Source organism: Colias philodice, chromosome 6 (assembly GCF_061535455.1).
Source record: "Colias philodice isolate Cphi_HAF_F1 chromosome 6, ilColPhil1 Martin Lab GWU primary, whole genome shotgun sequence".
Classification (NCBI taxonomy): Eukaryota; Metazoa; Arthropoda; class Insecta; order Lepidoptera; family Pieridae; genus Colias; species Colias philodice.
Genome location: NC_143091.1, coordinates 11,988,975 through 12,013,200, shown reverse-complemented (window position 1 = coordinate 12,013,200; position 24,226 = coordinate 11,988,975). Strand labels below are relative to the sequence as shown.

General features: G+C 32.4%; 5 protein-coding genes across 7 annotated transcripts in view; 2 read left to right on the top strand and 3 right to left on the bottom strand.

Annotated features, from left to right (window-relative positions):
• Nrg (Neuroglian) overlaps positions 1-3,760 on the bottom strand; it is a 49,963-nt gene extending 46,203 nt beyond the window's left edge. For all 3 annotated transcript variants that reach the window (XM_089696858.1, XM_089696856.1, XM_089696857.1), the window contains exons 1-2: positions 3,617-3,760; positions 3,175-3,256 (exon numbers count right to left, since the gene is read on the bottom strand). In XM_089696858.1, coding sequence (XP_089552984.1) covers positions 3,175-3,229 — 55 coding nt within the window. In that variant the 5' untranslated portion in view covers positions 3,230-3,256; positions 3,617-3,760. The remainder of the gene's footprint in view (positions 1-3,174; positions 3,257-3,616) is intronic.
• Positions 3,761-4,223: 463 nt separating this feature from the next.
• On the top strand, positions 4,224-6,070 carry LOC149488101 (uncharacterized). Its single transcript, XM_089696841.1, has 2 exons — positions 4,224-4,313; positions 4,921-6,070. Exons 1-2 carry the CDS (start codon positions 4,286-4,288, stop codon positions 6,012-6,014), a joined length of 1,122 nt encoding a protein of 373 aa, XP_089552967.1. The 5' UTR covers positions 4,224-4,285; the 3' UTR covers positions 6,015-6,070.
• On the bottom strand, positions 6,037-12,281 carry LOC149488100 (scm-like with four MBT domains protein 2). The gene is made up of 7 exons (XM_089696839.1): positions 11,846-12,281; positions 10,132-10,542; positions 9,654-9,776; positions 9,383-9,511; positions 7,857-8,710; positions 7,248-7,423; positions 6,037-6,917 (listed from the first exon to the last, which is right to left on the bottom strand). Exons 1-7 carry the CDS (start codon positions 11,915-11,917, stop codon positions 6,091-6,093), a joined length of 2,592 nt encoding a protein of 863 aa, XP_089552965.1. The 5' UTR covers positions 11,918-12,281; the 3' UTR covers positions 6,037-6,090.
• A 1,218-nt stretch (positions 12,282-13,499) lies between these two features.
• On the top strand, positions 13,500-17,269 carry Tmem63 (transmembrane protein 63). Its single transcript, XM_089696838.1, has one exon. It carries the CDS (start codon positions 13,757-13,759, stop codon positions 15,995-15,997), a length of 2,241 nt encoding a protein of 746 aa, XP_089552964.1. The 5' UTR covers positions 13,500-13,756; the 3' UTR covers positions 15,998-17,269.
• Positions 17,270-22,058: 4,789 nt separating this feature from the next.
• Positions 22,059-24,104, bottom strand: SsRbeta (signal sequence receptor beta). Its single transcript, XM_089696836.1, has 3 exons — positions 23,957-24,104; positions 23,438-23,814; positions 22,059-22,608 (listed from the first exon to the last, which is right to left on the bottom strand). Exons 2-3 carry the CDS (start codon positions 23,807-23,809, stop codon positions 22,408-22,410), a joined length of 573 nt encoding a protein of 190 aa, XP_089552962.1. The 5' UTR covers positions 23,810-23,814; positions 23,957-24,104; the 3' UTR covers positions 22,059-22,407.
• Between the last annotated feature and the right edge of the window lie 122 nt (positions 24,105-24,226).

Sequence of the window (24,226 nt, the reverse complement as noted above, 5' to 3'; positions counted from 1 at the left end):
AATCTGCCAAGTAGTTTCGGAGCCTATTCAATTCATACAAACAAACAAACAAACAAAAAATCAAACCTTTCCTCTTTATAATATTTGTATAGATGTATAGATGTATAGATTTTGCTATTTAAAGTAACTTAATAAATGTAAAATTGAAGTAAACATATTTTTTTAAATCCAGACAATAATAAAGTTTCGTACAAATGATGGATAAAGAGGGTTTTTACCGAGTCAAGTAATACAAAGAACAATGTTCATATAAAAAGTGCTGAATCAACCCCTGTTTAAAATTCACAAAACTAACATTTTTCAATCTCGCCTCGTTACTGAAAGGGTTAGGGAGCAAGAATGTTAATTATGCAACTTCATATTTGAGAGTTCCTGTTTTTGCTGTTGTATTAAGAACAGGTTTAGTGTTTTAAGTATCTTGCTTATATGATCTATCTTAGCTTGGTAGAGATTGTTAGTGATAAGACCACTTGTTGTTGTTGTTTATATAATTCTTTTGATTTAAGTGTGTAATGTGAGATTGTGTTGTGTGTAGTCTGGTAAATTTTATATTTTTTTTTAAAGATAAGTTACCTAATGAATCTAATAAAAATATTTACATATAATAACAAAAACATCTTTTTAATATAAAGCACTACCTACTTCTATAACTTTAAAACAGCCCTATACCTTTATTTCATTCCATCAATCAATATACAAATATATCATTTAAAACAACAGAAAAAGATTCCCAGCAAAACTAGTCAACATAATATGATAACATGCATGCAATCAATTCACTTTCAAACATACAAAAAACTGCTATAAAAAGTACTTTATAAACAAAAATAGTAAAGAAAAATTAAAACAGTTTAACTCTCACACTCTCACTTGAACAGTAACATCAGTTCAAATGTTATACTTAAAAGATCCTATTAAACAACTGCATGAAAAATGGAATAAAAACTTCAGCTGCATTCAGAGTTGGAAATAAAGGATTTCATGAACACGTGTTTACATAAAACATGAGATTCACAAAACAATGGCTGGTGGAAAAGGATTTATGCAAGGATTATGACTGCAGCAGTGCGGCGGTGTCCTAGTTATATTTTACTTGAATTAACGTTAGTACTTAAATGTCTCTATAACTGGTGATAATTATTTGCCACTAGCTGCGCTCCGCGGTTTAACCCGCGTAGCTCCGCTCCTGTTGGTCTTAGCGTGATGAAATATAGTCTATAGCCTTCCTCGATGAATGGGCTATCTAACACCGAAACAATTTTTCAAATCCCAATAGTTCCTGAGAGTATCGCGTTCAAACAAACAAAGCAACAAACTCTTCAGCTTTATAATATTAGTATAGATTCAAAAATTTTAACTGTGTATCTTATTATTTTTTTTTTTACTATAATTCATGGAACTCAAAAACAAAATGTTTTTGCAGTCAAATAATTGAATATATCCATAATTGTTATGGGTTGAGTTCCTATTCAGATACTTTGAAGAATGGATAGTATACCATTAATTTAGCTTACAGCCCACTTTCACATGCAATAACATTGTAACATGTTTCATATAAATTAAATTAACACATTCAATTACTAATATGCATAGGATTATTAAATTATTAAATAAAATGAACTCAGAATAATATATCCTTTCCTTATAAGATTATCATAATTGCTCAAGTTATTAAGTGAGGAAAACAAAATATAATTAATAATAGGACCTTTTTCTCTCTTAAACTAACTCCTTAAATTAGAATACAAAAAAGTGTTTGTATGAATTACTTTGAAATGAATTACTGCTATATGTTATTTGATTTGATAATTATGATTACTAGCAAGATCTGGCAAACTTAGTTTAGCGTCTTCTATTACAGACAAACTTCCTGAAGTATGACTATTGTATGTATAGGATAATGACATATAAATAACATACTCTCAGTGCAAACCAATCATATAACACTTTCAACTTATAAAGAAGTCAAGGTTGTTCCTAAATCGCTTTTAAATTGGTGATAGAAATCTTAATTTGTGCAATATGTCATACACAATTTTAGAAGATTATTGTTATGTTTTATGAATTAAAACATAGCAGCTTATGAATTCATTGGAAATATGATATATGGTATTTCTACTTATAGTATTTTTACTAAAAACTATTTAATGTATTTAAAATACCTAATTTCATACAACGATATTGTTAAGCATAATATTACACTAGCTGCACCCCGTGGTTCTGCTCCTGTTGGTGTTAGCATGACAATGCCTATAGGCCTCTTCGATAAATGGGCTATCTAACACCAAAAGAATTTTTTAAATCAGACTAGTAGTTCCTAAGATTAATGTGTTCAAACAAAATCTTCAGCGTTATATTATTAAGTATAGATAAGTTCGATAAACTCAGGGTTTATTGAGTGTAGCGTTGGAATATCATCAAATCATATGAACAAATATTAAACATATTATGTTAAAAACATAACATTTGTTAAAAATTTGAGACAGATAAACTGCAAAAGTTCTTTCTAATGTCTGGGTGTTTTGCATATCTATAATATATTCATTATTCATGCTTAAAAATATGTTTTCTCATGATAAAGGTATCACTTTTCTGTATTCAATATTAGTAGACAACTAAGTAACAAGATATAACCGGTTGTTTTGATTTCGTCTTATTCATTCTAATAAAGATTGACTGTATTAGCCCTTTTACTTTTTTCTAATTAAATGCAATTAGTATGTACATTGAAGTAATAATAATCTATTTTCATTATTTGTTTAAGCTTTTTTTATCTAATTGGATTAAATGAATAATAATTTACTTTGTAGGCATCTTTTAACAATATAACAATAAGTGCATTTTACAATAAGTGGACTACAAAGTGTAGTTAATTAAATTATTGTCATCATATCAGAAAATTCTAAGATTTCTTTAAGTTATGCTGTAAGATAACCTTAGATAACTGACTTCTGACAAGAATTTGTTGAACTTTTGTAGTACATACTAACTACTGTTACCTATCTTAGATATTGCAGGAAATTTATGCGAAAACATCCAATATACTTGTCAATATTTGTGCGATGAAACTTAGTTTATTAACCTTAGCACAAGTAACGCCTGCGGCGCGATAAGTAGACACATATAAGAGAGCTTTTGTCAAGAATTATTTTAAAGTAAATAATAAACACTTACACAGGGCCGCCGCTTGTGAAAGTATAGCGAAGAAACATATCACTTTAGTATCCATTTTTGCAACGCTCTGCTGCCCGTTGATCTAGTGAGAAATTAAAAATTTTAATATAACGAAAACATTTCGGCACACATGTTCACGGCACTCGATGACCTAATCCGTGTAAGCTCCCGTAATGACAACACCCACTAAAAATAGTAACAATATCACTCAACAGATGAACCGTTATAACACAAAAGGTTGTATCACGACTTATTTAACGGTACCCGGCCCTTCAGCCCTTTTATTTACACTATTTGACTAAAATTAACAATTACAAACCGCACAATCACATTACTACCGCTATAATAATTGACCAGTGAATCGATTGATTTCTTATCAGTAACTCACTTTATTACGATTTTTATTTTATAAATGTAAATAAATTTTAAATATTAAAATTACCTAAGATCTTTATTTATAAAAACATCGTCGCGAAAAGCCGTGTAAATTATATTTACAGATAAAGGCGGGGCCTCTGAGATTCTCGTTTCGACAGTGATCAATTCAAGCACTGTCATAGACTACAAAGTACAAACGTTGCTTTCGACTTTCGAGTCTCGCGTCAGCGGACTATGCTATGCAGTAGCAACACAGAGCAATATAGCTGTTTCTATCGAATGAACATATAATAGGTCTTTCTTTTTCTTAGGCCATAGACAATATTTAAATGACAGTTGGTAATTGCCATATTTTCAAAAATGTCCTACAATTATAGGAAATAAATATGAATTACCTATACGGTACAATATTTTTAAGATGTTTCCGTCTTAATAAAAAATTGCTACAGTGATATCATATATATTTTGTATTCTATATTTTACTGATTTATATTTTATACATTTTAGTTTTATACTTAGAAAATGTAACATCGTAATTATAAAAGTAATACTTAGCTAAAAATTTCAAACCAAAAGATAAGTTTCACATTATTTAAAAGATCTTATTAAGAATTATAGCAACTAAATAGTTAAATATATATATATATTATTATGGTAAACCTGATTCCTGAAGTAGGTAACCCTCGGTCGTAGATAATGTGAATTGAACAGATAAAACATAAAGTTAACTGCCATGCCTTCATCAACTAATTATTATATAGGTAATTATTTATAATAACGTTTTATTTTATGTTGTTTATTGTATGTTTTGTAACAATAAACATCATAAAATGTTAATTGTATGTAGAAGTATTGATATGTATCGATTTTATAAATACTAATAATCATTTCCTTTTCCGGCGTTTACGCGCGAAATTCAACTTGAGTAACTTTTCTTTAATCTTTCTGCTTTCATTTAATTTTAAGCTGTGATTTTAAGGGCATGGTTAGCATAAGAACTTTTTGTAGTACTAAATTGATCTTGCAATAAATTAGCGATATTTGACATATGCCCAATTTCTATTGGTATTAGGTTTTTTAGGAATGCAAAATCGCGTCGTAGGAAATCGAAATTATTGTTGATAGACATAAATAACCACATATTATAATGGGTAAGACAGTCAAAAGTATTAATAGGAATGATATAATACATACATATATTGTTTTATGAATTAATTTTGTTTTATATTGTATAAGTAACTACACAGATCTTAGATAGATCATGATTATTTCCAAACAAATTAAAATAGATTAAGTAATTTGAAACAAAAAAATAAATGCTATACTTATATTATTATATATTACTTACATAAGTAAAATTTTTTGTAGATTTCACAGCTAACAGCATCAAAACGAGGCATAGCTTCTACACAAATAGGTTGAGAGGTACAGTATCAGGGGATACGAAGACATTTTCTAAATCAGATGTCAACGTTTATGACTCAAGAACAACTAATATACATGAACGGGAGATACTGAGTGTAAACAGCAGTTGCGGTGAATATTACAAAAGATACGAACACGATGAGGTTCCAGTTAAAGACGATACGTCAAACGACAATTCGTTCAGGGAGGATCGCACTTCAAGCGGCATGAAGGACTCCATTACGAATTCCGATTTAGATAAATTAGAAATGAAAATACTTAGCACGATGTCCCAGGAGTTGCAGACAGAAGAAATGTCAGTTGAAAGCCTCGAATCAAATATTAAATTATTCAAAATAACAGTACAAGAAATATTCGATAATTTTTACGCTAACTTGCAAGATTATGAATATTACAAAAGAAAATATAACGAAATTTTAGCTAAAAATCAGGAAGATATAATTCAAGAGATGGAAGATTTCATAAAAGATATGATTCAACATATAATTTCATCACATAATTCTGCAGCTAGCAGTCAAACGGAAACAAAGGACAAAAGTATCTCTTTCGATTTGCCTTCAGAGAGAAGTCCCTTGTCAACGGTAGAAGCATATAGAAACCAGAATTATTCAACTGATTCAACTTTTGATGAAAGTTCTAATTGTAAGACAAGCTCTAATAAAAAAGAAGAAACGCTCAACATATATCTACTAACAGGCACGCCCTATGTAGCAATCAGAATGAACAATCGTAATTTAGTATCAGAAATAAATGTACGAGAATCAGTTATGGATGGTATAGAGGGGCAACTAGCGTCTGCTGAGAACATAAAAAAGATAGCGGCAAAGAAGTTGCAATTAGAAAAATATGTAACCCAACAGCGAGTGCAAACCAGAACAGAAAGAGATATTCCTATAAAAATCTCAAGTGCCAAAAAGGATATACCACTGAATGAAGATTTCATCCATAACAATAGCCAAGAACAGAGCGTTAAGTCATTCATGTCCAAAATCTGTAATTACATTTGCAAAAGATTCCGAAAATCTTCTTTTAACTAAATATAAAAATTAAACGAAAAAATATTTCAACAATACTTTATTGAAGACTAGACAATTAAATACAGGAACTAACTACTTATATGTCACCATTATCTTCAAAATTGATTATATAATACCACCTAACCATTGTAATGTGTTTACATAATTGTACGGCGAACTCCTTTTTCATATGTAAGAAGTCCCTGATCATTGGCAGGTCTAACATAATAAATGCTTGGCCGTCGATCTCCTCTTGTTTCATTTTCTCGGCAATAAGTTTGCAATCATCAGTGTTAATCAGATAATTGTATACGTCGTCTACGGACCAGTGCAGTGGATTTCGGGCGAGTTTAGTTTTTCCTTTGAGCCAGGACATTGGAGCGTCTTTCTCGAACATTTTGTTATCTGACGGCAATGGATCGTCGAAATTGAATTTGAGTTTCTTCAGTTCGGGTTCCTCACTGTCGGAAACGTCTGATATGTTCTTAGCGTCTCTGGAATTGCAACTGCTCTCATTGTCGTTTTCCGTATCGCTCTCGTGTGATTGTTTCTTTGCGCAAGAGTTGCTGTAGATAGTTTCGACATCCTTCTTGTCCCAATGTGCTTCTTTCATTTGCAACGCGAAGTTTGGTAGTTTAGCGCCGCGGGTTTTCATTTCCAATTTAGGGTAGTTGTTCTTCGCTTCTCTCTTCCGTCGTGTGCCTCGTTTGTAGTCTGACATGCTTTCTGGTGAGTTAGGTCTGGTGCCAGACTCTGAGGGTGGTGTGGATGCGGCGCTGTGTTCGCTTTCCACAGATTCGCCATCTTTGTGTGTGTCTACTTCCGGTGGCGGTTCCTTTTCACGCTTTTCTGGTGCCGCCTTCTTTTTCTTTCGCCGTCCGTTGACGCTTCCTTTTGGTCTGCCACGACGTTCTGTTCCATTATCTGAAAGTATTAAAATTATTTTTGTTAGAATTTCTATTTTTGCAATAATAACTGTCGAACGAATAGATGGATTGAAACATTGATGGATGAATTTAATTCTTGTTTAGAAATTTCATTTAATTATTTACATAAAACATCATGATACCCAAATTGCAATTTAAAGTAAATAAAAAATATTAGATGAACTATAAAAAATGTAGGGTAGTTACATTTTTGAAAGTTCATCACATCACATAGCGCGCGTAATAATTTACGCGAAACGCATTCGTAGTAGCATAACACTATAAAATTATGAATAAAAAAATTAATTCCCTAGTCTAAAATACTCACGGAAAGTGCTCTTATCGACATTCTGGCAGTTATTGGGGCAGATATCGGGGCAGGCAATGGGCCCGAACAGCGAGGGGCAGGCTTGTAGCCGCACACACACGGAGCGACAGAACGAGCTCAACTGACTGGCGGACGTCGCTATGGGCACGTACGCGTGGTATGTGCTGGTTTTTAGTCTGGAGAATAAGTGATTTTAGCAATTAGTAGGATAAAGGTAGGAAAATGATGGTTTTTACTTTTTAGTATAGAAATGATATACATTGGGCCAAGCCGTAGAACTAAGCTGAGTGGCTGACTTCGCTATGGGCATGCATATGCATTCATCTAGTTTTAAGTTTACGTAGGTTATACTTATAAAGATACGGGAGCTAAATATTATGCATGCATTGTGTCATTTTAATCGCGATGTAACAAACAATGGAAAACGATGAATTTGCTCGCTAACTAGTTTACTGTTATATGTGGTTACTGGACAATAATACTAAAATTATAATAAAGTTATTAAAAAAGTTTTAGCTTATTGATTTACGTAGTTGTAAACGTAATTAGCATAACGACATTCTGATACTTTTATCATAGTGGTCATTCAAAATAGTTCAAGAAACTTACTTGGCTCTTAACATTTCAAGTCGCATCCCCTCTTCAGGCGGGCCCTCCGTCTCCCAATCCTTCAGCAACTTAGCCGGTTTGTACGAGGCCGATATTATCTTATTCAACACTTCCTTCAACACCAAACACAACGGCCCGGGACCTACATGCTTTGGCAACTGCGACAATTTGTTCCTACTTATCGACGGCCCAGCATAACACTTGTAATTGAAGAAAATCCTGTCACACCACTCCTCAGTCTTTTTCATTTCTTCTCGAACCTTCTTTTCTTCTGGTTTCGGCGGTTCTTTAGGATTTACGTCGGGTATATGCAACTCGTAGTTGTTACTATCGCACCAGCCCACTGGAAAGAGCAAGTCACTATCTTGCGAGTACCAGAATTTCTCGCCAATTGGTATTAACTCGACTAGGACCATATGTTCTGCTTTTCTATCTACGGAAGCGACGTAAACCTCATCTTGGTGCAATGGATGCGCAGCCTCTAGCATCATGTTGGCTTCTATGCCTTTTAGCAGATCTTTCTTCCCAAAGCAGTATTCTGGGGCTGGGACTGATGATGTTTTGGACAAATATTCGTCCCAATCGAATTCTTTGTAAGTCTTTGGTGGTCTGAAGTTCATGTTGTTTTGTTTCGCGAAACCGATGGGGTATATGTATGGATGCATGTTATCGCAGAGCCACGCCATTTTAGTATCTTCGTAATCTTCCAAATGGTCATCGAGAACAACTAGGAAGTGGAGGTTGTTGAATATCTTGGTGACTGTAGCTGGTCTGATGGTCTTCATGTCGGAAGGACTTAGAGCCTCTACCTTCATGCCTGTGGAGAAGCTGTGCGCTTCGTAGGTTGGGTTTGGCTGTAGAAAAATAGAGAATTACAGAATTCCTTTACATATAGCTTCAAAACATTGTTAATACTTAAATGACTAGCAAAAATAAAATAAAAAACTATTACAATTACAATTCAGCTATTTGCAATTCAAGTGCTGTAAAAGGTTTCTAACTTTTAGATATAAACTTAGAATTATCTAATGAATAATAGACGATGATATTAAAATTATAAACACGGAAAAAATACACATTTCGAATTTCTATAATAATAATATAATTAAATAAAATAAGTAAATAATAACACAGAATACATAATAGTAGCTAAACGCTACAGAACGGACACTCTCCGCCTCCCGCCAAAATTAAACTTACCTCACCCCCGCGCGATCAGACATAAAATGGGCCATATTTTTCTGCAAGGACGATACGCAACGAAGATTGACAACATTAATCAAATTGACTTAAAAAGTAATTTTATTATTTTGGATTTGTGATTATCGTTTTTCGTAGAAAATGGTTAGATACTGTGCTATTTACGGATGTATTTCATCAGAAAAACGCGAATTTTTTTTTCCGCTAGTCACAAATGTGCCAACCATAAAGCGTTAACACACACATTTGCAGTCTCTACAGTGTGACTGTCAAAACGATCATTTTGTATGGAGTGTCCGGGGTGTGATAATAAAGTAAAAACTTACCAAAAACAGGTCAGCAGGTGTGGGCTCCTTAATCGACTCTTCAGCACTCTGTCGCAGCTGAGTGCTCAATTTATTCTTACATGAGAATTTATTCACTTTGCCTGGGTATTTGAACTGCCATGGAGAACCCTGGTAAAAATGATGTATAAAAATATTACTAATTCATAATCAAATTTCATTGGCTTTCCTCAAATTTCATTAAAATTTCTTAATTGGTGCAGTGAAAGCATAACACTTTCATATTTATCGTAATATTATACGTAGGAATTACCTTATTGGTCACAGAACCAAAACTATTGATCCTAGGATTAGAGAAGAACAACCAGAATTGAGGCAGGTCATCATCAGCGCCATCATAGCGTAAGAGCAATCGACCACCCACATTTTCATCCACCTAAATATGAGATATAAATAAATTTTCTATTCTACTAAAAATTTAAACCAAAAAAAAAATTGTGTGAAATTTTTTGAATTGCAAAATTTTCTATCAAGATAAAAGATTGTATTCTTGTATTTTTTATGTAATAAATAACTTCAAACTGCCCTAATCTTTAAAAAAAATACTATAAGCTTGCTATATCTTTACGGAGTAATACAAGCAGGTTTTTTGTATCTGGGAAGCAGTAAGAATAAAATAATTTAGACAATTAATATTATTAAAATATTAATGCTTGGATGGGCCCAGATCATTTAGATAAAAAATAATTCCGAAGGTATCAAGAGCCTTCTAATCTGTTTTAATAACTCACCGTTGCAATCCAATACTTGTAGGGGTCTATAAGGTTCTGAATCTCCACTTTCATGCCAACTTTGATCCTGTCTATTGGCGACAGGCCTTTATTATTCAATGCTTCTATTGACACCGACTGGCCAACAAGCAGAGCCTTCTTCATAATCTCTATGATTGTATCACCACATTTTTCATTAATTTCATCTGGAGGCTCTATTAATTCATCATACTTTCCACACCAACCTAACGGATGGACCTTTGTATTTGATATATCACACCAGAAGTCATTTTCTGCTCCTATAAATTTGATTCTTAAGAGGTGTCCACACACCATAGTAATGTTGGCTATCCAGTAAACATCTGGGTTGTTTTTGTGGCATACTTCAAGAAGCATTCCCTGTTTGATTCCATTGAAAAGACTGAGCTCTACCTATAGAGGGAAAAGATTATTGGATTCTTAAAATTTTATATTTTATAAAGAATTTATTGTGGAATAGTTAAATGTTTTTTTTGTCTTACTTTGATTCTCACAAGCACCTTTAGCTAAAAAATATTAATCCATCAGTCCCCGGAATCACAGACACAATAGATAATCTATTGTGTTGCGCCCCGATCGGGGCGCTCGGTGGTCAATGGGTTAATAGAAAAAAGGATTTATTTTAAAAAGGAATCCAAATTATGAATACAATTTGCCAAATTACTGAACTACTTAGCTGTACAAGGAGAAGATAATAATCAATTATGTACAAGTTCAACAGAAAACCTATCAAAATGAATTGGTCAGAATTGTGAGAGTAAATGTCTTTAAAAAAATATTTTAATTATTTAAAAAAGTCATCAATGATGGCTTAACAAAGCATGTTTTGCAATGATTGCTTTGAGGCTATGGGGATTTAAAAGAAAATATTATTCTCTAATATTTGTTGTACTCTGTTTGAGTTACATCAAGGAATATCAATGAAATGTGTATGTATATTTATATTTATACATATGTAACTATATTTTATTTATTTATTATTTATCATAACAAAAGGGTAGGCAAATATTCCAAGTATTTTTTTCTGATGTAACTAATGGCAGGGATTAAAATTATATAAAAAAATTCTGAGATGCTTATTTGATACAAAATATATAAAAAACTCTTGGAATTTTTCATACTTGTTGTGCATTATTTGTACATTAGGTATATAAATTTATAAAGAATAGAAAAAACAAAGAATATTTGTACATTGTTTTTATTACACTATAATGGTTCATTTAAGAAAATAAAATTTCCTTAGCCCAATAATGATAAAATATATTTTATAAAATAAATGTTTTTGATTATAATCATTAAACAAAGAATTATTAGAACAATAAAGTTAAGTGTCTGAAACACCGAATATATTCAATTATAAAAAATGTAATGAGGTGGCGTAATAATTAATATCGCGATAATTATGGCGATGTTACAATGTACATTTACACAAAACGTCGTAAGTTTTATGAACAAAATAAATAAGTAAAGAATTTCCAACGTAGAATATATGTATCTTATACTTCCTCACTTTTCCTTTATCATTCTAAATATAGACAATATGTTATGAACTTTTGTCGCTCTTTACTGCTAAATTATGCTAAATTATTATCCCCAATTTTTATTATGAAAAGCATATGATCAACTAATCATGCGTGTGTAAATATTGAACGTTAATTAAATTTTAAGGGTGAATATTATACAACTTTAAACTTACGTGAGAAAATAATTCTTCAGGGACAGGAACGCTTTTATTATTTTCTAAATAATTGTTCCAATCGAAATCCATGACTAATGTAAAACCATGAAAACACGTATTCTACTAATATTAAATATTGTTTGAAATAGATATTAGAAATCACTATTACTAAGTTCTTCTCCAGAAATTCAGTTCATGTTCGTCTTCAAGGTTCAAGTTTGATTGAGAATTGAATAAAAATTCACTGTACAATTCAAAATCTCTACATATGTCTATCTCTTTTTAATACATAAGATTTAATTATTGTGTCCTCTTTTAATGTTTTTCGGAAATTATTCTACAACAAAATAATTAAATAATATCATTGGGTACATACTATCATTGTAGTACGTATTTATAATCGAAACCATTTGTTAGTACATATTTAATTTAATAATAATAATACGTTTGTGTGTTCCCAACAATGCAATTCAAATTATGCACATTTTATATATTAGTTAAAAAAATAAAAACAAAATGATTTATGATACCAGCTCAAAAAAAACTCATGAATTTAAAATTAAAAGGTATACGTATACGTGGGTTATACGATAGAAATAAGGAGAAGACTGAAAAATAATCATAAAAATTTTGTATATTTTACTAATTAATTACCTATTAAACGAGTATCCGATTAAAAGGTTTGCCAACTTTTGATATTTTCTTGATAAATTATTTATTGTCGGATAAATCTTAACAAGATTACATTTTGTTAATTTTTATATCTCATTTCATTCGTGTGTAATTAATTCATTAGATTTTAGTTAATAATACTTATTATCACTCAAAAGCATATCCATTTGTGATCTTCATAAAACGAAACGTTATAGTGTTGCATTATATAATTTTCCCAATTTACCAATATTTTGAATGTTTCATCCACAGCTTTCTCGTTTCAATTATACTTGAGTTGTAAATTAATGACCAAATAAAAACTTTATACTGACGCTTTTACTTATAAGAGTACATAGTTTTAGTTGTTATTTAACATTTTTATTAGAGAATATGTTAGGGGCCGAATAAAATATAATTAATTCACGAAAATGTAACGGGATGTAATTTATTAGTTACGTAAAATAAGTTTTATAATGTCTTATAATTTATATTATAACAGCATTGAACATAATATATTGTTGCAAGAACGAATACAATTAAAAAAATGTTGTGTGGTTTTATGAAACCACGGTAAAAGTGAAACTGTTCGAACGGTTCTGAACACTGCTTTGTGTAGCGCATGTCGCGTGACGGTCGGCTGCCGAGTAGGTATACCTACTCGGCAGCCGCGATACACGCGACATGCGCTACACAGACCAAAAAGTTTGAGACGATGTAATAAAAGTTTCACTTTAAAAAAAAAATATGGTGTTTGATAAGTCATAATATGAGGCCGGTTTTCCAGCGGTTGAGGATTAAATGCTGTTTATGATAACGAAGCTGAATCTTTGGTTGCGTCATAATGTCAGGCTTCGTACACCTTTTCTTTCCAATATAATGTGCAATATCATATTATTGTGCATTTATTATTTAAATTCTATTTGACCCATTGATTGAGGTCTAATTTTACAACATTTGTTGGGGTATAAAACTTTCTGATGGCAACACTTTAACACTATTGGTTTTTGACTTTTGAAAAGTCAGAATCTAATACGTCTAACGTCAATTATATCAATATTGTCAAAATCTATTCATTTAACATTACACATATTTTGTCTCTCATTTACATTAAAGACGAAGCAATACGATTAAAATCATACAACATATAAATTTCATCGTGTTTGATATTCTTTTTCCTGTGTATTAAGTGATTTGTGACGTCACAGCAACAACGTTTAGTGTTTTAATTATGTGAATACCCTTTCACTGCTTGTGCCTTGTGTTGAAATATAGACAATGAGTCGCTTTACATCAAACGGAATTTTGTACACTTTACCAGCAAACACCTCGAACGGAACCGATGACGAGGGTTGCATGCTATGGAATCAAACACAGAACGTTATAATTACTGGTGCATACAACGGAATTCCACAGACCTTGATACTTAACGTTATATCATGGATATGTTTAATTTTATTGTTCACCGTGTTACGTCGCACGGCTTGGAATTACGGGCGGATGGCCTTAGTGCAACGATCGAAGAATCGATGGACGAGTTTGTTCTACCGCGGGGGCGACGACGACGCGCTAGTGGACCGGCGGAGGAACGACGAGTCCCTCAGTATCGACGAGGGCTTCTTCACATGGCTTCCCGCCGTGTTCCGCCTCACCCGCGAACAAGTGCTCGCCAAGTGCGGCCCAGACGCGGTGCATTACCTCTCCTTTCAGAGACATTCAATAACATTGATGTTTATTGTCACTTTAGTGTCAATTGGTATCATTTTACCAGTAAACTTTCAAGGCACGAATTTGCAAGTGGATGCAAGCACCTTCAGTAGGACCACTCTGTCCAATCTAAACGGTAGATCTTATTGGCTATGGGTTCATACTCTAGTAAGTATCTCGTTTTTGCCTATATCAGTGTTGATTATGCGGAGGTGTACCGGGAGAAAGCCTGCTCCTACCTGCATGACGGGAACAATAATGATAACAAATATATCAAGAGCTGACAGGAATGAAGCAACGATTAGAGCTTATTTTTCACATAATTTTCCACACATACAGATCGTGGATCTGAGGTTAGCGTTTAACGTTAATAAGCTGATTGATGTTCAAGAGAGGAAGGAAATGGTGACGGAAGCTTTACTCTACACAGACACATATTTTAAGAAGACTGGGAAGCGTATAATGGTACGACCAAAACTCTTTGGACCTGAAGTGGATGCTCTTGAGTTTTATACAAATGAAGAAAAGCGGTTGAAAGATGAAGCCAAGAGATGCCGAGCTATTGTTCTCAATGATCCACTAGGTATTGCCTTTTTAACTTTACCCTCATACCAACTGGCAGAACATGTTATTAACCATTTCAGCTTACACCGGGGATGGGTCCTACAACATGCTACTAATCCATCTGATATTATTTGGGAAAATCTCAGCATTCAACCAGGGGTTTGGTATGTCAAAGCCATCATAGTTAACTTTTGCCTCTTTATTGTTCTTTTCTTTTTAACCACTCCTGCCATTATAGTGAATTTGGTGAACAATATAATTGTAAAACCAGAGACTGTTAACAGGATAACCAGCATTATGTTTGATTTTCTCCCTACTTTACTGCTCTGGACGATGGCGGCGGTGATGCCAGCCATTGTTTCGTTTTCTGACAAATTTTTGTCTCATTGGACTAAGTCGCAACAGAACTATTCGATTATGACGAAAACAGCAACTTTTCTCCTTCTAATGACCTTGATATTGCCATCTTTGGGACTGGCTAGCGCTGACGCGTTCGTCGGCTGGACGTTGCATCACGAGAATGACACAATGCGATGGGACTGCGTGTTTTTGCCAGATAAGGGCGCGTTCTTTGTGAATTACGTCATTACCTCTGGGTTCATCGGTACGTCCCTTGAACTGATACGCTTCCCCGAGCTTTTCCTATACGTCTGGTATCTTTTGCAATCGAAATCGAAAGCGGAAAAAAGTTACGTAAAGAAGGCCATTCTTTACGAATTTCCCTTCGGCGTGCATTACGCTTGGAGTTTGGCAATCTTTTCCATTACCATAGTGTACAGTCTTGCGTGTCCATTGATCGCTCCGTTCGGGCTCATTTATTTTATCCTAAAGCATATCGGGGATAAGCACAATTTGTACTTCGCGTACGGGCCGAGCGACATGAGCGGGGTCGGGGGAGGCCGTATACACTCCACGGCCGTAAGGCTCATCCGAGTATCCGTATTACTTTTGCTTATCAACATGGCTGCGTGGGCCGGTTTACGCGCGGGCTTCGAAGCCAGAACGATCATTTTAATTATGGCCTCTATCGTTGCGTTTGGTACATTTTTGTTGCTCAGTCCGTTCCCCAGCTGCACCCCGCCCGCTCCTCTGCAGGAGGAGTCGAGTGTAAGACCCCAGGAGTACACGGCGCCGGTACTGTTGCGGCCGGTAGACTCGACTCCCGTCTCCACACCCTCGACGCCAGATTACGGCGCCTCATCTCCCGTAGTCAATCTTGCCTATAACCCAGAGCCAATAAATATATAAATGTATATAAAAGTATTCATTATAAATAATTAATTCGGGTACCATATCGCGCGATAGATTAAATACCAATGATAAGGATCACGTATTTTGATATCGACAATATATGGAGAATTAGTGGTGTAAATAAATAATGCAATATTTTTTTATGTTTATTGATTTAAGTTTATAGTTTTGTTTAACATTTTTTTTATAAAATGAATTATAGAGCAAATAAAGATCTTAATTTTTTTAGTATCAAGGAACAATGCATAATACTTATATAGTACTGATAACGGTCAATTATATATTTTTGTACCTTACTTTTTGGTAATGTTAAAATTATTGAATTAAGTACATATTTGTGTCCCTAATATGCATAGCAATTTGTGCTGAAAATATATACCTATGGAGCAGCTAGCTATTTAACTAAAATTAAGTACATTCCCTAACAAACAGAACCAATGATTTTTGGTTAGTATAATTTGTACATATATAGAATTTATTTGTGTTACTTACAAAATATAACTTTAATCACAAATACATAATATGTATAATAATAGCTCTTATTGCAATTTTTGAAATAACATGCAACAAATATAACACACTGCACGGATATATAAAATAAATTTTTTGTTATACTTGGATTGAAATAATTTTAAATGTGTCCGACGTCACGTAATTATAACTTATTGCACGGAATTCTGAAATCTTATTTTCCACTTTATAATAATTCTAGTCTTCGCATGAAATATTTTTCACGTGGCGTTTAGATTATAATCTGATAAATTAAATTTTAGTCACGTTATTTCTAAATATGTTGAGTGTGTCATCTAAATGTTTGAAGCGAACCGCCTGCGTAAAAGTATTAATTTAAATTTGATGTTAATTTAAAAATTAACGTTGTTATCGAAAATATCTTTGATTTGTATGATGATTTAAATTTTAAATGGATGAAGTTTAAAGTGCTATTCAATAAACTGTGCATAATATATATTATAATAGAAAACATGTAAATTGTAATGAATAGACTACATCTTTGGATATAAAATGATACAATTAACACAATCCTTGTTGTGTTTGCACCAATTTCATATCAATATTATGTCGTTTTAACTATAATATACAGATATTAAAGCTATTTTAATTGTGATCTACGGCTGTTTAATTCACAGGCTTTAACATTTGATTTGATTGTTTTGTTTTGTACAGAATATGTTGTATTTTAATATTGTTTGTATCGCATTCGTTATCGTAACATTGTATGTGCGGTAAATAAATGACGTATAATTAATTTTTGTTTTATTTTCTTAACGATTTGGGAGGGCATTAACCCTGTTTTTCTAGGGCAAATGTGGAAAAGTGGATCTATTATCTAAATAATTTTAACTTGACTCGTTCAAAAACGACAATTTTAAATGCATTTGTTATATTTCGATTGATGAATAATTCTATCGCATGCAACTTTGTAAACACTAGCGTGTTGATTGAAGTACTGTTTCTGGATCGAATAGAAAACTGTTTATTACACGTCCATACAAATATGGCTTGTGAAGTTTCAGGGTTATGATTTTCTTTAAAAATCTCTTCTAAAAACCAAAACCAATGACGAAAGATGACGAACGGTGGTAACAGACGTGAGTAAAAACTTCATCTGATCTAACATTATGATTTATGAAAATATTTGATTCTTTATTTGTTGCGAACTCAAAAACTACACAACTCTCTCTGTCTGACCGTTTTTATACAAATCGGGTGAAACCGGGACAAGCAGCTACCTAGTTGACAAAATAAATTGATTATGAGCGTATAAAATCATTTACAGACTAAGAGGGCGGCCACATACTTGGTATATTTTATTTTCGACGTGGTTCCAGTAAGATAGTGACAACAATGTAACTGAATAAAATTTTTAATGTTTATGCACCACAGTATCACGCAGCAGTGAAAGCAATGTTACACAACTATAGCCATTCACGAGTTGAATTAGTGTTGCCGCTCGATAGTCCACTATCGATAGTCTATCGATTAACTATCGATAGTTGGGGAAAAGCAATAGTATCGATAGCACTATCGATACTATCGATAGTGTCGATACTATCGATAGTATCGATAGTCCTATAAGCGTAAATACTATCGACACATAGCAATACCATCGATAGTATCGATACTATCGAAGCTCAATATCGAACGAACTATCGATACTATCGATAGTGTCGATACTATCGAAGCTCAATATCGAACGAACTATCGATACTATCGATAGTGTCGATACTATCGATAATATCGTCCCATCGATAGTGACCTTTTTCTCGATAGTATTGCTTTATCAATAATACTATAGTGGATGACAGAGAACTAGATGTTTGGTTATAATACTTTTCAAGTTATCTATTGGCGCTTTGTACAATCCATTTTTTTTAGTTCGTTAATTCGTAATCCAATAAGCCCATTGACTGACCCATTATACCAAGAAATCGTGAACAATACTATTGCACAATTTACTACTATCGATAGCTCAAAACTATCGATAGTATCAGTACTATCGATAGTATCGATTGTAGTTGCAATATTCAGTAGCAATAGTATCGATACTATCGACAGTATCGATAGTATAGCAACTATTGGCAATCAATACTATCGATTTTATCGATACTATTGCAGTTCATCAATAGTATTCCATGATTAACGCTATCGATAGTATCGATAGTATCAATAATATCGATACTATCGATAGTGCTATCGATATTCTGACTTATTTTCAAGGTCAACTATCGATAGTCAAACTATCGATAGTTCGGCAACACTAAGTTGAATTAATGCCAGTAACAAAATAATGTGAAATACATGAGAAACTAATTTGTAGATATCAAACATTATCATCAGCTCATATATTATGTTCCCACTGCAGGGACAAGGTTATCAGAAATATACAAAATGTATGCTATTGCATATTACCTTCCTTAGAGCAATTAAATCGGGAATTTTTAGGATTTTCACATCCTTGCGTAAGGGAGGAAAAAGAAAGATGTCGCCTTGGTGGTGAGCATGTGGTGAGCTTTCATAATATTATGTTTTGTATTTGCTTTCACAAAGAAAGGAATGTACTAAAATACCTGATAAACATCTACCTAAATTCAGATATGAATAACGTTTTTATCAACAAAATTATATTATCTAGCTTGTTGAGTTAAAAGTAATATAATATTGATACTATATTACAGTTTAATCCTTCTGAGTACATACAAAGTGTGTTTATATTTATTTACGATAAAGAATATTGATATTATATGTATTATTTTACTAGCTAATAGCTTCTGCGATTTTGTTTATGTGGACGACACAATTTTTACCGTTTCGTTTATGTCCGCTCGATGTCAAATTATCCTTTTTTATTCTTATCTTTTTAAAAATATCCAAATCATTTTACGAAAAAAAAAATATAAGAATACATATTATGTCTTAAAATTTCAATAGGTATATTTTTTTATGAAATTCGTTGATATTAACTATAGACTTATCCTCTCAAAAGCATCATCGTAGAAAATGGTCTAAAAATTTAAATTCCTATCATTACTGGTATAACCGGTGCGTTGATATAATTATGTCTGTCTTATCTTGCACTAATACATTTTAAAGTAATCATTATCAACTTCATTATGCAAATTGCACTATATCAATATATTCGTCTCTACTAGGTATTGTAAAAACATTATTATGTTTATGTATTGAAATATCTTCAAATAAAATTTAACTAATCCTTGGCATGGTCAAACAAGAGATACTTACTAATAGCATAAGTGTATTTACTATTTAGCACATTACATTCAATACAGAATACGTCATTCAAACTTGTTTGCTCTTATATAACAATTTTGATAAATAGGCTCGGTGTCATTGCTCACCATTGAGTTATAAATTATTCCACTAATATTATAAAGTTGAAGAGTTTGTTTGTTTGTCTGAACGCGCTAATCTCGATAACTACAGACTGGTCGAATTTGAAAAATTCTTTCGGTGTTAGATAGCCCATTTATCGAGGAAGGCTATAGGCTATACAATCATCACGAGACCAACAGGAGCGGAGCAATGCGGGTGAAACCGCGCGGAACAGCTAGTTAATGTAATAGATTTATGAACTTCACTTCATAGCTTTCCAAAAAAAATATTTTAGAGGTGATAAAATTTATAAAGTAACTACTTACGTAATATTATGTAGGTAACTAGGTAGGTAATATTGTGGTAATATCCTAGACAAAAATAAAACTCGAAATAAAATAAATACGTATCTCTATTTTTTAAATCGGTACGTAACTAGGTACCTATTCTTGAAATGTGTAATTTTGACCTTATTAAATGTAAGAGAACTGCAACTTTCTCGTAGGTGTGTATTCTGAGTCACAGTAAACATGTATGTAAATATTTTATTATAAAGGTAACAACGTGCTATATCTGGAATTATTATGAATTAATTTTATTGTTATTCTTATTAATTGATCTATATATTATTTACTGGTCCATATTATGTAAGAATACGGTGTCCACTACCTCAGGGAAGAAATACTGGAACAGTTTAAGTAATCTTAAATCAATACAGTACCTATTCATTAATTGGATTGGAATACCGGCCGTCTAAAAATTGATCACGCCCAAGTTAAACTAGGAAAAATGTACTATTTAAGTGAATTTTGTTTTTAAGTAGATATATGCAATACTAATATAAATTTATATTTCCTTAAGCATACATTCGAATTTTTTATTTTATTTTGAAGGTCCTATATTATGTCTTGTAGGAAATCACAAAAAATCCTCCTGTGCTCTTATTTTATAAGGCGTAAGTACATGATACATGACATATTATTATTAATAGGTAAGGTACTAGTACATATCACTTAACTCAATGTAAGGTACCTAGTTAGGTAAGTTTAAGTATTTCTAAATGGGATTTAATATTAAAATAATATATTTTTGCCCACTCAAGTATTTTCCTATCGACTATTTTATTTGCGTATAATGCGATTTGCTGAAACTAATTGCCGTGCAAAGCACGCCCATATAATATACACCTATTACAATTATTATAGTGATAACTCGAAAAATCTTTCAAAAAAGAATAAGTACCTAAGTACCATAGGTATCTACATATTATATCTATTATCTACAACTACTAGACAGTCAGTGATCTGTTTATTATTATGTGAGGGTTTTTGTTAAGATGACCATAACCAAATGTAAATAATTACAAAACTCTGAAATCTGAAACCGATCTAATATTATCTGGGACGCGGTAATAAATCTGTGCTCGACTGCAGGCATCTGAAGGCGCGAAGTTTGAATTTTGAAACAAGAATAACCGTTGGCGCTGGCTGGCGCTGTTGTTCACAGATATTATTTAAGCAGGCCATATTATAATATTGTCGTATCCAAAGTTTTGATTGATCGCAGCATGTCGGTACAAATATTGGGACAAAATATGTTGAAATTATAACTTCGAGGTTGTAACAGCCAGGGTACCTGCTGAAAACGTTGTGCCAATGGATAAATTCGATCAATGAAATTAAGAACGGAGTGATTTTATAATGTTTTATAATATGATTTGCGTCCGGATATAGGTTAGAAAGTGACATATCTACTTATTCACAATGCATCTCGATCCTACGGGAACATATTATTATAATATTATGTAATTCATATTATGATGAGCATTGTAAGAACTCCATAAAATCCGATAGATGGCGCTATTTCTTTTAATTTCCTTTGAAGGTTTGATTACGCGGCCGATGCTTCGCATACAAACAAACTAGAATGTATATTCTGAACATTCATCTATCTATTATCAAAACGCGCATCAAAATCAGTTGCGTAGTTTTAAAGATCTATGCAAGTATACAGAGAGACAGACAGACAGTAGAAATAGAGAATACAATAGTTGACAAAAAAAATTGTTTTCATTAAAATTCTTGAATATTTAAAATAACTATAAGTACCTACCCACATGAACAAAGTTGTTATATTTTATGTAAAATTAATTACTATTAATGCAATCTTTTTCTTCTAAGTTTGAAATAAAAATTAAAAAAAAACATTATAAATTAAAAATCAATTTATTGTTTTGTATAAATTAATAACAATGAGGATGAAAATGACTCGAAATGAACATGAAAACTAATGTTGCGGTAATATAGGGTTCTACATTATTTTGTGCTTATACAATCATAAAGTTTGATAAACAAATTATAAATAGAACAGAATTTTATGTTATTTCATCAATATTAACAATTTAGATATCACTACAATTTTATTTTATTCAAATAAATAGTTTATTCAAACCGAGAAAACAGAATACAGAAAGAGGATCTCAAATCACAATGAACATAATTTAAAACAGTAATTCTATCAACATTAGCAATTACCTAACCTAACTAAAACTTAACCTAATGAGTCTTTTTGGGTTTTGCGAGCTTCTCATATTTGCTTTTTGACGAGTACCATAGGCCGAAGGGGATGGCCAGAGACGGCAGAGTCATGACTGCGAATGCTGCCCAATCGAGGATGTGAGACGAGAACTTGCGGTCGTAGTCCTTGAAGGCGACAATAGCACCTTCGCCGGGAGCACTGCTGATCGAGAATTGCACCTGGAAATAATTTTTTTATGTTAGATCTCTATGTATGCAATGAATATATAAAATCTTTTGTTTGTTTTTAAGTGATAACTTTTTATACTTATGAAATAATAATGATACCTATAAGAAAACCACTATTATAGTGGACATTTTATTATTTTGGTTAATGTTTCTGATAGCTGGATAGATTTTGAAGAATTTAACTGAAAGATGGCTGATGCTGTGAAGAATAGCCCTTCAAATTAAAAAGAATGAAAATTCTACATAATTAATGTTGATGTAACTAAGTTGGTTTAACTACAAAAACAATATTTAGTAGGAAAAAATCAGTTAATTAAATGATAATGTCTATGGTGCTCTATACCTTGTGTGAATCTGGTGGAACATAACATAAACAGCAGAGCATTAGTGAAAAATCATGAACAGATAAAGTTTAATGGAACAGCTAATTATTTATTGTTATATAATAATCAACAATAATTATTGTTTAATAATAATAATTACTCATTGTAAAAAATTATTTCAATTCCAGCTTACATATAAACTTTAATTTTGTTATAACTTTAAAAAATTGATATTCAATATCTGAGGTCTCTTTTCAATTTAAAATTGAAACATAAACCATACATATTCAGAAAAGTTGTAGCATACATGGCATATTAAGCATAAGGTTCAATGATTTCATTTCTTCATTTTGGTATTATATTCTAAGCCAGGTGAGTAAATAGCAGCTAGCCATTAGGTAAACAAATTCTTTCATAAAATTTGCCTTAGTGAAATAAAGTAGTGTATTAGATTTTTAGAGAACAAGATCTTCAATTCTAGTAAGTTAGTGTCTTACCTCAGTGGAGTCTTCACTTGGCCTGTAAGTAACCTCAGCGGCGGTGAAGTTGAAATAACCGTATTTGTTCGATCTAACGGTGACTACGTGTGAAACATTGGTCTGTGGGGGAATTCTGTCGATCTCGGCTGTAAGCTGCCCACCGACAACTGCGAACACTTCTGGGTGGAAACCGTTGTCCACGAGCTTCACGTCCACCGCTGGAGCGGTTCCAACATTGTACAGAGTGTATTTAATCAGAATATCCATGTTCTCCACTAAATATTTGTTCAATACTTGTTTCGAAACTAGTAGCCGAGCCACAGCTGCTTCTTCGTCCGCTACTACAGCTGCGACGATCAGAAGAACTAACGAAAACAATTTTGCAGCCATTCTTTCTGAAAATAAAAAGATACGCGAGTTAGAATCCAATAAGCAATTTTGTTTAGTAATATGAATTAAAATATAAGTTTTATCATTAGACAATAAACAAAATAAACGTATTTAAAGTGTTTTATCGAAAAAATTGGGTAAACATACCTTATAGTTACTTAAAATTCTAATATAAAATAAATAGAAATTTCGATGGTAGCCAACAATCGCGAAAGTGAAATGTTCCGACTTTGACAATCTTTCATACGTGGCTGACGTTTCACTCCACGCGTCGACAGCATTGGCAGTGTAAGATAAAATAATGCGTTCAATTTTTATATGTGTTTAATCTTAACTTATTTATTTTTATATTTTAGAAAGTTCTCTACATTTAATGGAAATATTAAATATGGTGGCAAATATGCAAAATAATTTTGG